Here is a 14330-nt window from a genome sequence, read left to right on the forward strand (position 1 = left end):
TCAGGGGCTTCTGACTCCGCAGCCCCCCGCCCGGGCCCTGGTGGGGACACGGTGACGGCACTCTGTGGAGGTGCTGCTGATGAGAACCCCACATCAGAGTTGACCTTAGAGATGGCACTGCTTGGAGATGAGGCCAGCACTGGCCACGGGGGTGGCTGGGCAGGACTACCAGCCACTCAGCGTCTGGCCAGACTTGGTGGGAAAAAGGGCAGGAAGCTGGGAAATCCTGTGCCAGGGCCTGGGTGGGCCAGGTACCAGTGGGAATGGGGTGGAGTCTGGTGTGGGACCCAGCCCCCAGTGCTGCCCCCACTTACTGAGGGGCCAAGAGGACAGGGCAGGGGGAGTGGATGGCACCCCAAGAGTCAGCTCAAATGTGGGAGCTGAAACGGAACAGGCAGGCCTGCAGCTCTCATGCAGAGGGGTGGGTGGGCAGGGAGGACCCCCCAGGCTCCGGGCCACTGTGCACATCTGCCCCAATGTCCCCCTGTCCCGGACACCTCCCTTTCTAATTTGCCCGAGTAGCAAGGACGGACAGCTGTTCTTGAGAACTGCAGGCTGCACCCGCCCCCCCACCCCCAGCCCGACTCACATCCCCATTGAGGAGCTTGCAGTCATCGTCAATCTCATCAGCGCTGTCCTCATCAGACACCTCGCCTTCCTCCGCATCCTCGCTGATGTTGGCTGGGAGCTTCTTCCCCTGAGGGAGGAGGTGCACGATGAAAGGGGCCCTGGAGAAAAGGCTGGGAAGCCGGCACCTGGCACCCACAAAGAGCCGCCGACCAAGGAGAGGGGCCTTTTCTCAAGCTCAGTTTTGGAATCTCAGCCATGGGGCAGGGGCCAGACTGGCCAGTTCCTTGTGGCTGCAGCAGCGTGGAGGGAAGGGCCTGGATATGCATGAGGAGGTCCTGAGCCAGAGTGACCACCATGGGGAGATGGAGCCAGGTCAGGAGCATGGCCAGCCCTCAGCCCCCAGATCTGCCCACAGATGGCATGATGCTCCTGCCTATCTGGAGCAGGGCACTGCCCCAGGCCCGAGACTCTATGTGAGCTGGTGCCAGGAGGGCAGGAGCTCACTCACCTTCACAAGGATCTTGCCCTTGAGCATCTGTGGAGAGGGGAGCATGGTGGCATCCTCACTGCTCACTGATGACAGGTCCAGCTTGTCCCCAAGGATGTCAGTCAGATACTGGGCCATTTTCTTCTGCTGGATGACACTGCAGTGGTTCTCAATGGACAGGATCACTGGGTACCTGTGGCCCCAAAGCAGAAGGAGCAGGATGGGGCCAGGGCCTCAGAGGATGGGTAGGCCCCACCTCTGCAAGGGCCCACCCCAACCATTGAATGAGGAGGGGTCTTCACCAGGAACCCAGGATAGCTGGGACTACCAGCAGCTCTGGGAGGTGGCCCACCCATCAGTGGCTTTGAAAAGCAACTGAGTGGGTGGGAAAGGAGCTGGGAGAATCTTAGGGACTGGTAAAGACAGCATGAGTTTCTTTCCCCAATAAGGAAAAAACCAAAGGCAACTAGAAACTCCAGGAAAATAAAAGGAACGTTTGAAAAAGTCATGGTTTTAAAACGATGTGGACAAAACCAAGGTACAGTGTGGAGCAATAGATAGGCTGGGAAATAGAATCCCTTTGACCTAGATACTGGGGACACTGTCCTCTGAATGGCCCTGGGGTCCTGACATTGGTCCCATAAAGAAGGAGACATAAGCCTGGCACACACCATCTGGTGGAACATGGTTATTACCTGCACGGTGCAGAATGGGGAGTGTAGCAGGGACTTTTTTTTTTTTTTTTTTTTTTTTTGAGACAGAGTCTTGCTCTGTCGCCCAGGCTACAGTGCAGTGGCGCAATCTCAGCTCACTGCAAGCTCCGCCTCCCAGGTTCACGCCATTCTCCTGCCTCAGCCTCCCAAGTAGCTGGGACTACAGGTGCCTGCCACCTCACCCGGCTAGTTTTTTGTACTTTTTAGTAGAGACAGGGTTTCACCATGTTAGCCAGGATGGTCTCGATCTCCTGACCTTGTGATCCGCCCGTCTCGGCCTCCCAAAGTGCTGGGATTACAGGCTTGAGCCACCGCACCCAGCCCAGGGACTTTTAATTAGAAGCTTTTCAGCTTCATTTTTTTTTAACCATGTATACATTTTACTTGGATTTTTACCAAAAGGCAGCCATTATTATTTTAGAAAATGTAAGTGACCCAGAACAAGAGGTTAACCAGGGCAAGAGATGAGCAAGTCCTGTGATGTGGAGCAGGCAGGCAGGGCACCAGGGTGCAGGGGCTCATCTCCCCACTTCTCAGGCAAGAAACTGAGGCCTGAAGCCCAGGGCCTACAGGAAAACATTGTGCCTGCACAAATTACACTGGTCACAGGTGCAACCCTGTCCTGAGATCCCAGCAGGCCCCTGGCTCATCCCTCCTCCCCCTATCCCCAACCCCTGTGCCCTGTAATGCCCTCCCCACCTACAGTCCCAGGGATGGGGCTGGCTTGAGACAGTGACAGCAAGGGCCAGCTCTTCCAGGGAAGGCCCATCTATTTCTGTCTCCTAAATCAATCTTGCTTCTCCTCTCTTTCTTCATGCAATTAGCTCCTTCCCCACCTGCGAGCCTCGCGTAGCCAAGACTCAAAGGTAACTCAAACCACACGGGGAGGTGGTCTTCTAATTCCAGAAACTAAATTGGATTTTTTTCAACAGTGTCTACAGCCACAGCTGAGTGACAGCAAATTGAGTCTGGACATAGAGTGGTTTCTCAGGGGTGATGAGTGTGGGAGCCACGGCTGCTGTGGGCACTGACACTGGGAGGTGCCACCAGGCGTGTGGACGAGCTGCTCCTGCGAGGCCCCTGCCTAGACCTGTGGCCACAATCTCTCCCTGCCCTCTCTCCTCAACCAGAGATGCCAGAATGAAACCAGCCCCCTGGTCACCACAGTCACTGCTCCCAAAGAAAGGACATGTGGGTGTGGCAGGAAGAGCTAGAGCCTGGAGACCCTACACTGCCCACCTCTGGGGCCAGCCGCCCAGGCCCAGCCACTCACTCATTCTTGATGAAGGCGTATTTGTTGATGGTTTCGATGACATCCTTGAAGAGGATCTTGGAGGTCAGAGTGTAGCCATGGTGCACGATGGGCTCCCCATCGGGCCCATCCCAGCAGTCCACTGTAGGCAGGTAGACCTTGGTCAGCCCAGGCAGGCTGAGCTTTGACCAAAAGAGAACCTGTCCCATTGCTCAGTGAGGGACACAGAAGAGGCCCTCCCAGCCTCTGCCCAGAGATCCCCCTAGGGAGTTCCTCAGGGGCAGCCCATCTCCCACAGCAGATGCCAGCCCACGGCCACCGCCCAAGGTCCAGGGCTTACCCTCCACGCAGCGGCAGCCAGCCTGCAGGACCCAGGCGTACATGTCCACCCGCGACTGGGACATGAGCTGGTCACCCACGAGGTAGGTGTTGTGGGACGAGGTGATGAAATAGTGGCTCAGTGGCTGCGTCATGTCCTGGTGCACGTGGTGGTGGTCAGGATTGAAGATGTCACCAGCAGGGCTCCTCGTGTAGTTGGTGAAGCCTGCAGGATGGCGTAGTGTAGGGGCCATGTCAGCCCACCACCAGCCTCATCTCATGACCACCTGCCCCCATGCCACACAGAACACAGAGAACCTGTCCCGGCCCACAGGCTGGACCCTCGTTGCCCCTCCAGCATCCCAGGACAGCTGGGCTGAGAGCAGCACCCCACTCACCATCAATGCCCAGCAGCCCCTTACTCTTGTTTTCTGGGCATGGCTCAAACTGCTCGATGATGTCCTGGCAGCTCTCGAGGGTCACACCCGTCATCTAGGCCAGAGCAGGGGCATGAGCCCAGGTAGCCCATCCCTGGCCTGGGATAGCCTCAGGCAGCTCCCCCATCACCACTGTCCCCTGCCTGTCTCTTACACCAGGGATGACCATGGTGCCCAGGGGCACTGGCCAGCCAGCCCCAGTGTCACATGACTTGGGACTACCATGGATCACGTGGCTTTTGGATGACTTGCTCTGACTGTGAACTCTGACAGCACAGGAGGGGCCTCTGACCTCATCAGCTGGACCACCCCCAACCAGTGCAAGAGCTGTGGCCCAGAGTGGGCCTGGCGTGGAGCAGAGGCCATGTATGGGTGGGTACAGGAGAGCGAGAATCTTCATGCCCCCTTGGCAGAGCCAGGCAGGCACAGGCAGCCCCCTTATGCAGCCCCTCCCACTGTCTGCCCAAGTCCCCACACACAAACCCTCCCAAGAGATCTGAACACCACAGTCCAGCCCAGCCCAGCCCAGGCCGCCCCAGGCATCACAGGCTGAGGAACCTCCAGGGTGCTATGGTGCAGCTGGGCCAGGAGCTACACAGCCCACCGACGGGGCTTCTCGGAGTTCCCTGGGAACATGGTGAGGTAACAGGTGTGGGATCCCAGAGCCAGCTGTGGGCCCCTGGGGAGGCCCAGCAACCAGGAGGCCAGGAAAGGGCACCAGTTGCCGGCTGGAGGACTCTGGCTCCTGAGTGCAGGGAGGGTTCCAGAAGGCTTGGGGCAAAGGTCAGGGAGGGAAGGGTCACTTCTGCCTGCCAATCCCCCAACCAGGCCCCATTCCCACCTCTGCCTTTACTGGGACAGAGGACCTACTGTCTGCAGCCAGGTCACCCACAGACACATGCCGGTGCCGCCCCTGGTGGCCAGGGCACAGGGCGTCTGAGACAGTGGGGTCCAGCCAGCTGATGCTAGCCTCCCCAGCCTGGGCCATGCCTCCCAGGCATCGTGCCTGCAGGATTGGAGAAGCGGCTGCCACGGGATGGAGCCTGGCAAGCTGCGCCGTCAGGTTGGGGCATCCCGGGAGCTCAGGCCCAGGGGCAGCCCCAAAGGCCAGCTCTGGGTTTGTAGTAAGCTTGGGGTGGGGTACTGCTGGGAGATCCTGGGTAAAACCCACCCAGACCCTACCTGGGATTCCCAAGGCTCCTCCTGCCATTCCCATCCTCCCCCTCAGACCATCACTGAGAGGCTGACGCAGCGCAGGTGGCCAGTAGAGTGGAGGTGCCTGAGCAGTACCCCCAAGCCGAGCCATCTTGGCCCCCTAAGGCTTGCCCTGTCCCTGCTGTCCTCCCTGAGGAGGGTCCAGGGTCCTCACCTGCACTCCTACAAGGCCGGAGGGTGGCCACACAGAGTCTGAGCCCCTCCCACGGAGCCCTGTCCCCACTGGGGCTCTGGCCTTCCCGTCCACTGCCTGGCTGGACCTGCAACTCCTGCCACCAGGGCATGTGGTACCCAGTCTCTGCCTAGGCCTGGTACAAGATGGCCAGAGCCCTGAACCTCTGGACATGAGGTCCCCGGTCAGTGGGGCAGCGTCCAGGGAGCACGTGGCCTTTGCATTGGTCTCTAAGGGATGGTCAGGACTTCTTGGGGTCTAAATAAAGGGGTGAACGTGCCCCTCTGGACTCCACGAGGCATCTGAGTATCTGCCGGACAAACGTGAGTGGACATTGTGGCGGGCCTGGCACCCCAGGGGAGCGAGTCAGCCAGACCCATGTGGCTGGAACACAGGGGCAGATCTCAAAGGCTGGGCCACAGAACACTAGTTCACAAGATGCTCAACACCAAGGCAGGAGGCGTGGTCAAGCTGTGGGAGGCGCAGGGTGTCCACAGTCAGGACCAAGCCATTCAGAGGCCCCTGGAGGAGAAACCGCAAACCTTCCGTACCTGCTTGGCTGCCCCATAGGGTGCACCCTGTAATATCAAAACTAAAGCCAACTTGGGGGGCTCTCAAATGCCAGGCTGTGACCTGCCCCACCCTAATCTCTCCATCTCAGAGCAGGGGCATGAGCCCAGGTAGCCCAGGGATGGCCTGGGATAGCCTCAGGCAGCTCCCCCATCACCACTGTCCCCTGACTGTGAAGCTCAAAGCTCAGAACAGAAGGCAAGGCCTGATGGCTGGCCCCCCAACACCTGCCCGGGCAGCGCACCTTCTGTTCCACCTGCAGGAAGCGCTGAAGGCTGGCGGCATCCAGGTGGTCCTTGTGGTTGCTGTAGGTCAGCATGAGCAGGTAGAGGTCCCGGCGGGTGGACATCATCTTGTAGAAGGCACAGAACTCTTCAAAACCCAGCGTCCCTTGGTGGTCGTCCGTATCTGCTTCCTGCAGTGCAAGGCCTTGGGTCCCCATTGGCACCTCGACCAGGGCTACGTGCACAGGGGTCCTTCAGGGCCGCCCCGCTCCCCAGTCAAGACCAACACTCAAGCCCACCCTCCTCTACTCCACTGCCCTTGTCACAGCCTCCAGTCACTCCCCAGGGCACGGGCCCACCCACCATGAGGACAGCCCCATGAAAATGCAGAACTGACACACCTGCCCAACGCCATATGCCTTTCACCTTCAACCCACAGCCAACTCCATATACTCACCCCACACAGCAGTTAACACCACCCACACAGAAGCCACCACCACCCACATGGGAGCCAACACCACCCAGACAGGAGTCAACACCACCCACACGGGAGTCTACACCCCCGCACACAGCAGTCAACACCACCTACACGGGAGCCAACACCACCCACATGGGAGCCAACACCACCCACATGGGAGTCAACACCACCTTACACGAGAGTCAATACCTCCTACACGGAAGCCACCACCACCCACACGGGAGCCAACATGACCCACACGGGAGCCACCACCACCCACACGAGAGTCAACACCTCCCACACGGAAGCCACCACCACCCACAGGGGAGTCTACACTCCCCCACACAGCAGTCACCACCACCCACACGGGAGTCACCACCACCCACACGGGAGCCAAAAACACCCCCCCCACGGGAGCCAACACCCCCCCCCACACGGGAGCCAACACCCCCCCAACTCAGGAGCCAACACCACCCAAACAGGAGTCAACACCACCCAAACGGGAGTCAACACCACCCAAACGGGAGTCAACACCACCCAAACGGGAGTCAACACCACCCACGTGGTAGCCAAAAACACCCCCCCACACGGAAGCCAACATCCCACACACACACAGGAGCCAACACCCCCCCCCACAGGAGCCAACACCCCCCCACACTGGAGCCAACGCCACCTACCTGGGAGCCAACGCCACCTAACATGGGAGTCAACACCACCCACACGGGAGCCAATAACACCCCACCCAGGAGTCAATGCCACCCACATGGGAGTCAACGCTCCCCACACAGGTGCCAACGCCACCTCACATGGGAGTCAACACCACCCACATGAGAGCCAACAACACCCCACCCAGGAGTCAACGCCACGCACACGAGAGTCAATGCCACCCACATGGGGGTCAACAACATCCCCTGGGCTGGAGGCCGGGCAGCCCAGCAGAATCCCAAGGTGATACAGGGGCCGTGGGAATCCCATGTCGGCAATAAAGTCCCCATGGAAGGGGATGCTTGAAATTCCTGAGCCCTAAGGATTGAGGCCTTTGCCTCACAAGGGTATGGGAGCCCAGGGCTGGGCAGGGCAGAGTGAGAGCATGACCTACTTGGAGGTGACACGGCCCCAGTGTGACACCCCAGCTCAGTCGCCACTCACGAGGAACACCAGGCCTGAAAGGATGCAGTGCCTAGCTCTGCTCTTCAATGAGTTCCAGAGCTCAACATTTCAGGCAGGGGCAGCCCCGACAGCTCGTTTCACACATGCCCAGCTGCCCAGCATCTTGAGGGGTCCTAGGCTCCCGGTGAGCCGCCTGCTGTCGCTTCGGCCCTGGCCCCCCACTGAGGATGTGGCCAGAGATGGGATGGACTGATCAGATGTACCTTGAAGGCAGGGTTCTGCCCTGTGCCTGCTCACCCCAGGCCTGGCCACACCAACATCCAGCCAGCAGGTGTCCACCTACACTGGCTGAGTCCTCGGGCCTCCACAGAAGCCCCAGACTGGGTACCCCGAGATCAGGAAATGCCTCCAAAAGTCGAGGAGGTGCTGCATCTGCCACAGTGGTAGCCTAGAGGCTTTGTGATTCGGGCTTTCAGACAAGCCCCACCAGGTCCTCTTCCCAGATCCCACACAGGCTCAGGACGGCGTGCTCTCAGCAGCCCACCTGGGGGCTCCAAGGGGGCCTGCGAGGAGCCCAGAGTGGGGTCGAGGGAGCAGGCCACAAAGGGCTACCTGCACGCTGGCCACGCTTCTCAGGACAGCTCAATGTCCTGGTCCACAGGAGAGTGCCCAGGGCCCCGCCTGGCCTCCAGACGTGCCTCAGCTGAACAGGGACCAGGGCCAGCTCAGCACCATGGACAGCAGCAGCCACCAGCCTGCACTGGGGAACAGCCTTGCCTCCTCCTGGGGCCACGATCTGGGGTGGCCAGGGGTGGTGGTGCCAGCTCCCCTGGGATCCCCTCTGCGCCAGGGGAGTCACTAGTCGGGTGGCCCCATCACCCCCTTTGTCCCTGTCCCCAGGGCAGAGCCCTGGCTGCTGCACGCCCTACACCCATGGCTTAGCATGAAGGTCAGGACCCCAGGGACAGGCTGTGTGCCCACACTAAGGCTGGGATGAGGCCAGCATGGCATGAAGGGCCCAGCTAAAGCACTGGGACCCAGCAACACCAGATGAAGCCGCGGGTTGCCTGGTGCGAGGTGTGAGGGTAGCCCCAAGTCTGGGGGTGCCCACTCACTGTACCCAGGACAGCCGTGAGGGGGACAGGCTGCAGCTCAGAGGGCCCCCATGGGACAGAATCTGGGCTGGTGGCCCTTCCAGGGCCTGTGGCTAAGCTGGGCAGAGATGCAGCCCTTCCACAGTATGGCTGTGTGCCAGGGTGAGCCACTCGCCAATGAGCAGGAACAAAAATGCTCGGACAGTGAGGCCCTCGGGGGGCCGGAGCCCAACCCTAGAACGCCCCTGACAGTCATGCGGTATCTTTTCTTTCCACAAAGGGAAGCCACCGCTGTTGAACATGTACCTCGGCCGAGCCTGCCTCGGTGCCCACCCAGCACACTCTTTGGCAATTAGGCCCCACTGGGTCCAGCCCACTTCCAGCCTTATCTTAGGTTTGATGAAATTAGCCTCAAGCCAGGTGTTTATCCACCATGCACGTCTCTCTGATTCGGCCGTGCCAGGCAATGGGAGCTGTTTCCAGATTTCTCTACAGTGAAGCTGATGCCACTTCTCAGAGCCCCTCCAGCCTGGCTGCAGGCTCCTTCTTCCCTCGGCTCTGCAGGGCCAACAGAGGATGCAGCACAGATGGGCGGGGAGGCCCAGCACTTTGAAACTGGAGCCATCTCCACCTGGCTTGACCACCAAAGGCCAGGGCCACTGGGCCTCCACTGCATAGGGCTGGAGTGCCAGGTCTGTGACGTGACAGCAACAGCTGCCCTGCCATTCCTTTCCAGAGCCAGCCCCGCAGCCTGGTCCTGCCTCCACCTGCCTGGGGTTCCCTTAGGGAGGTCTGGTTGGACCTTCAGGCCCCAGAAGCCGTGCGCTCTTGCTGGATTCAGTGAGGGGCATCTGTCTCCTCCCACTCAGAGGCCACTCTGGAGCCCGCACCCTAAGCCAGCCTGCTGCCCGGGCCCTGGCACAGTCTCAACTCTGTGGAGGGGCCTGCTGGCCCCAGAGCTGCCCCTGAGCCCAGAATGTGGCTGGGGATGGCCCTAGGCAGGCAGGGAGAGGGGGTGCAGACGTGCAGACTCAGCCACCTGCCAGCCACCACAGCCCAGGCAGACTGTCTCCCCACTGGAGCCTTCACGACTCCGGACAGTCCCCAGAGTGTCTGCGAGCACCCAGCCCCTAACTCACACACAAACCCCGTGCTGTGAACAGTCCAGCCTCCCTCGCTCCAGCCAGACATGACCAGCCATCTACAGTGAGAACAGGCAGGAGCAGACAGAAGCTGACAGGTGCTGGACACGGCGGAGCTGTCAGACTGTGAGCATGTGTGTGTGTGTGCACGCGTGTGCATGTGCGTGCCTGTGTGCATATGTGTGTGTGCACATGTGTGTGCACGTATTTATGCACGTGCATGTATGTGTGTGCACCTGTGTGTGTCAGAGACCCCGGGGCCTGGCGCTTGCGCCCACAGAACCCACTTTCCAAGCTGCAGCAAAGCAGCAAGGCCCTAGGGCCTGGTTTGCTGGCTCAGCCGGCGCCGCCCGGAACCAGGACCTGCTGACGGGCAGAGTTTCTCTCCCCCGGCCCAGCAGGCGTTCCGGAAACAGAAACTAATTACAGACAATAAAGGCCGCAGCTCAGCTGAAGGCTGCATTTTCATAACTCCTAACATCAGGGTGGCTGGGCGAGGGCCACACGGGGAAAGTAACAAGAAACTGGGCCCCGCCAGGGCTGGGGTGCTCCCCTCGAGGCTCGCCTTACCCTGAACATCTGCTTCACCCTCTGCCGGGGCAGGTTCACGTTGAGCTTGTGCAGCAGCTGCAGGACCTCGCCGATGCTCAGGCTGCCATCCCCGTTCTTGTCGGCCTCATCAAACGTCTGCTTCAGCCACTTTGGTGCCGAGTTAGGGGCCAACAGGGATCCATGGGTCCAGCTCCACCGCCCCCACCCTCTGGCCTAGGGAGGAAGGAATAGGGGACCCCAGCCTACTGGCCGCTTCCCCAACTTGTGACCCGGCAAAGGGCAGGGGCCCTCCCAGGGTGGGCAGCCAAGGGGCCGGTCCCTGGGTCTGCCCTGCCTGCTCAGTGCCCAAGGATATTGGTCCCTGGTGCGCTGGCGGCGAGCCAGGCTGTCCTCGTCGCTGATGCCGGCCATGAGGTAGCGCAGGCCAGTGACCCAGGTGCGCGCCACCTCGCTGCTGGTGGAGACCAGGTCCAGCGACTCGTGGTGGCTGCCGTGGTAGATACTGAAGCAGCAGTTGGGGTCAAAGCTGCCGTCGGGGTAGCGCTGGAAGACCTCCGACTGCCGCCCCTCACTCACCTCCTGGATGGAGTCGATGGAGACTGCGGGGTGGGGAGGGAGCACAGGTCAGGCCAGCCAGGGCCCAGCGTCCCCCTGCTGGCAGCCCCAACACAGCAGTGACCAAGCAGCTGGGAGCTCCTTGCCCACCTATGCGGGACCCTCGGCAGGGCTCAGGGTCCAGGGTTCAAGAACAAAGGGTAAAGATCTGCGAGACTGCACAGCCCCCCACTGCTGACCCGTGTCCCTCCCCCTTTCCCTTTCCTGTGGAAAAGACACAGCCCCCACGAAGGAAAGCGTCCGCCTCCCCCCACCTGCAGCCCCCGGTGCCCGGCTGGCCCAGGGCTCCACGTTTAACCAGCACGTCTCCACGTTCCAAGGAAGCCCCGGGCCACCTCCAGGGCCCCAGTGCCACAGGTGGGGACAGCGGCTCCAGGGACCCCCACCTCTGTGCTCAGGTGCATCGAGGCTGTCATGACCTCAGGACTGCCTGGGGGCTCCACAGCGCGGCTCTCTCCAGGGGCCCAAAGTGGCTACATGCTTGGCAATTGCTGGGCTGAGGCCTTGCCGGGCATGCCTGGGTCCTGCCCATCAGCAAAGCCCGCGGAGACCCTGGCTGCACCCTTATCCCAGCCTGTGAGGACTGCCATGTCTCTCCCCAAACCGTGGGACCCCACCCCGTTCCCCGTGTGCCTCAACCCTGCCCGCGCACCCCCTGCACAGAGCCTCCATCTCCGGTGGCCCCTGCTCCCTCCAGCGGCCCTGCCCAGTGGCTGCCTGGGCCACCCATCAGCATACCCCTGTGGGGTTCGTTTCTGTTTATGGGGAGCTGTAACCTCCCCAGCTAGACGGACAATGCTGTGCTCCTCCTCCCAGCCCAGCACTCAGCACGGGGCTGGGCGCAGCGCTACTTGCTCCTCACTGAGTCCCAGGGAGCTCTGCCAGGCGGGCAGGGGACCTGGATCCCTCCCGCCCCACAGCCCAGAGGTCACTGTGGATCCCCAAGGTCACTGAGCCCAGAGGTGTCCAGGCCTAGGGTCTCGCTGCTCCTCAGCCATCAGTGGCTGCCCTGGGAAGGTCCCTACCCTCGTGTCCCCCCGGGGACTCTGACCTGCCCCCCTCCCCAGGGCTCCTACTCACTCTTGGCCTTCTCATTCTTGCGTGAGGGCCTCCAGCGGATGCAGGAGCGGTGCTCGTCCAGGTAGTAGAAGCGGACCAGGCCCTTGGAGCCGCCACGCAGCTTCACCATCTGCATCCCTTCCTGCATGGCACCCATGCACCGCTCCACTGGACACGAGAGAGACACGGCCGTCAGCGGAGGCACGACCACTCCTCACGGGAGAGACACGGCCATCAGCGGAGGCACGGCCACACCTCACAGGAGACACACGGCCATCAACGGAGGCACAGCCACACCTCACCTCGCCCGGCCCCACCCACACCACCCTGCCAGCAACAAGGCAAAGGCCAGAGCCCAGGGCCACCTCCACCCCAGGTGCCGGCTTGCCTGGGTCACACAGCCCAGCTGGGCCCCGCCACTCCTCCCCAGATGGTCCTGGGGACTGAGGACCCTGCTCCCCACCCTGCTTAGCCACCTGCCGCTCCCAACACCTCCTGGACCAGTCCCAGCAGCCCTGGGAACCAGTGCTGGGTCTGGGGCCCCCAGAGCCACCACTCAAACAGAGCCAGCAGTGAACTCAACAGTGGGAAGGCCGGGCACAAGGCAAGACAGACGAGGTGGCTGGGCCTGCTGTCTGGGGCCACAGTGAGGTGGAGGCCCCTTGCCAGGCACAGGGTGGGCCTAACAGGCAGCAACTCATGCCCCCGCTCCCACCCCCGGTCACAGGCCACTTCTAGGAGCAAACAGTCACATTCCTGAGTGACTATGCCCCTGCCTGGGGTGTCTCCAGGAAAGCCCTCACCCCTCATGTGCAACAAGGGCCACGAATGGTGCCACAAATGTCCACGTCCCAGGCCCCACACAGCAGTATGGACTTGGGAGGCTGTGGTGCTGGATCCGAGCTTCACAACCCCTCCCCTCCCTCAGGCCGCCTGCCTCGTTCCTTCTCTCCCCTCCTCTGCCCATTCAGCCTCCTGCTGTAGCTTGTCCCAGGGGAGGGGGCTGCAGGCTCCAGGGAGTCCAGGCCAGAGTCAGCTGTCCCACCCCCTCGGTTCCTGTGCACCTGCTCACAGAAAGCCTGGGTCCCAGAGGTACCATCTGCCAAAGCAGAGACGTTAATCCCACCCCAGGTCTGCACACTGAGGGACCCCGGCAGGGTGTTGTGGAGGACCAAGGGCAGTACTGGCCAGGCCTCCCTGGGAAAGCTACTCCATGATCACAAGCAGAGGGGAACTGAAGGGATGGAAAGCATGGCACAGGGGGCTGGGCTCTTCGGGGCACACGGCGGGTGAAGACACAGGTATGGCTGCAGGGATTCAGGAGAGGGGTGAGGCAGGACACGGGGGCGGGGGGTGGGCAGAGGCCTGCAACAGGGCAGCCTGGATGGGACCCCGTCTGCCACTGGAGCAGAGAGCTGGCAGGCCAGCATGGACCAGGGCCCTCCACAGGCCACCACAAGACACACACTCCCCCCTCCCAGCCATGCCCAGCCAGTCTCCTCTGCAGAGTCTCCTAACAGCAAGGGCCCCTATGTCCAGCGCCAGCCCAGCTGCCTGGGCTGCAAGCACCAGTGACCCCAGAGCACAAGGGACCCCATTAATGAGAGCATTGGAGCCACCTGAGATCTCCCCCTGCCCCTTGGGTTCAGCCCCCAGGCCCCGCAGGTGCCTGGGAGACCAAGGTGTGCGGAGCATGCCTCTGAGCGGCCGAAGGGCAGGGCCGGCCGACGCTGCTGGACCCACATGACCCCCAGAGCACCCAGGGGGACGGGAGAGGCGAGTGCAGGGATGGGATGGAGGCCCAGGCTTCCGCCACCTCCAGGAGCAGCCCCCACCCGCCAGGCACCTGGACAGGGCCAGCACTCATTCCGGGTCACTCCCCTGCCCCTTCTTACCCAGGGGGCCGAGCTGCCACTGTGAAGACAGCGCCACACTCCCTCCAACCCAGAGGAGTACCTCCGCCAGCCAGGCCACCGTTCCCTTGGTCCGGCTCTCAGGGGAGGGCCAGGGGCCAGACATGTCCTGACGACAGCTGGGCAGTTCACGGAGGCCACAGAGGCCTCCCCCGGCCCCCAGGCAGCAGAGGTCAGGCACTGGCAGTGCTGGCGGCAGGACCTCTGTGGGGCCTTCTCTCCTCCGCCTCTTCCTCCTCCTCCTCCTCAGGGCCCTCTGAAGCCCGCACAGGGCTGTGCCCGGGCCCGGCTGGCATTGGCCTGACCGTCACCTGCTGGCCTGATGGCACCCAGGCCAGCCTACCCACCCTCCAGGGCCACCAAGGAGTCCCTGACGCAGCCGCCTCCCAAGGCTGGGGGAGCGAAGGGCCTCAGCCCCGCCCAGCCCCGG

General features: G+C 62.0%; 1 protein-coding gene across 1 annotated transcript in view; it reads right to left on the minus strand.

The window, feature by feature from the left end:
* Positions 1–14330, minus strand: part of PLCH2 (phospholipase C eta 2) — a 61290-nt gene that overhangs the window by 15273 nt on the left and 31687 nt on the right. Inside the window, exons 2-10 of the mRNA XM_045388184.2 lie at positions 12009–12155; positions 10669–10912; positions 10332–10461; positions 5979–6149; positions 3739–3832; positions 3363–3566; positions 3044–3164; positions 1079–1250; positions 590–697 (exon numbers count right to left, since the gene is read on the minus strand). Of these exons, the coding sequence (XP_045244119.2) occupies positions 590–697; positions 1079–1250; positions 3044–3164; positions 3363–3566; positions 3739–3832; positions 5979–6149; positions 10332–10461; positions 10669–10912; positions 12009–12155 (1391 nt within the window). The remainder of the gene's footprint in view (positions 1–589; positions 698–1078; positions 1251–3043; positions 3165–3362; positions 3567–3738; positions 3833–5978; positions 6150–10331; positions 10462–10668; positions 10913–12008; positions 12156–14330) is intronic.

The sequence above is a fragment of the Macaca fascicularis genome, chromosome 1 (assembly GCF_037993035.2).
Source record: "Macaca fascicularis isolate 582-1 chromosome 1, T2T-MFA8v1.1".
Taxonomy (NCBI): Eukaryota; Metazoa; Chordata; class Mammalia; order Primates; family Cercopithecidae; genus Macaca; species Macaca fascicularis.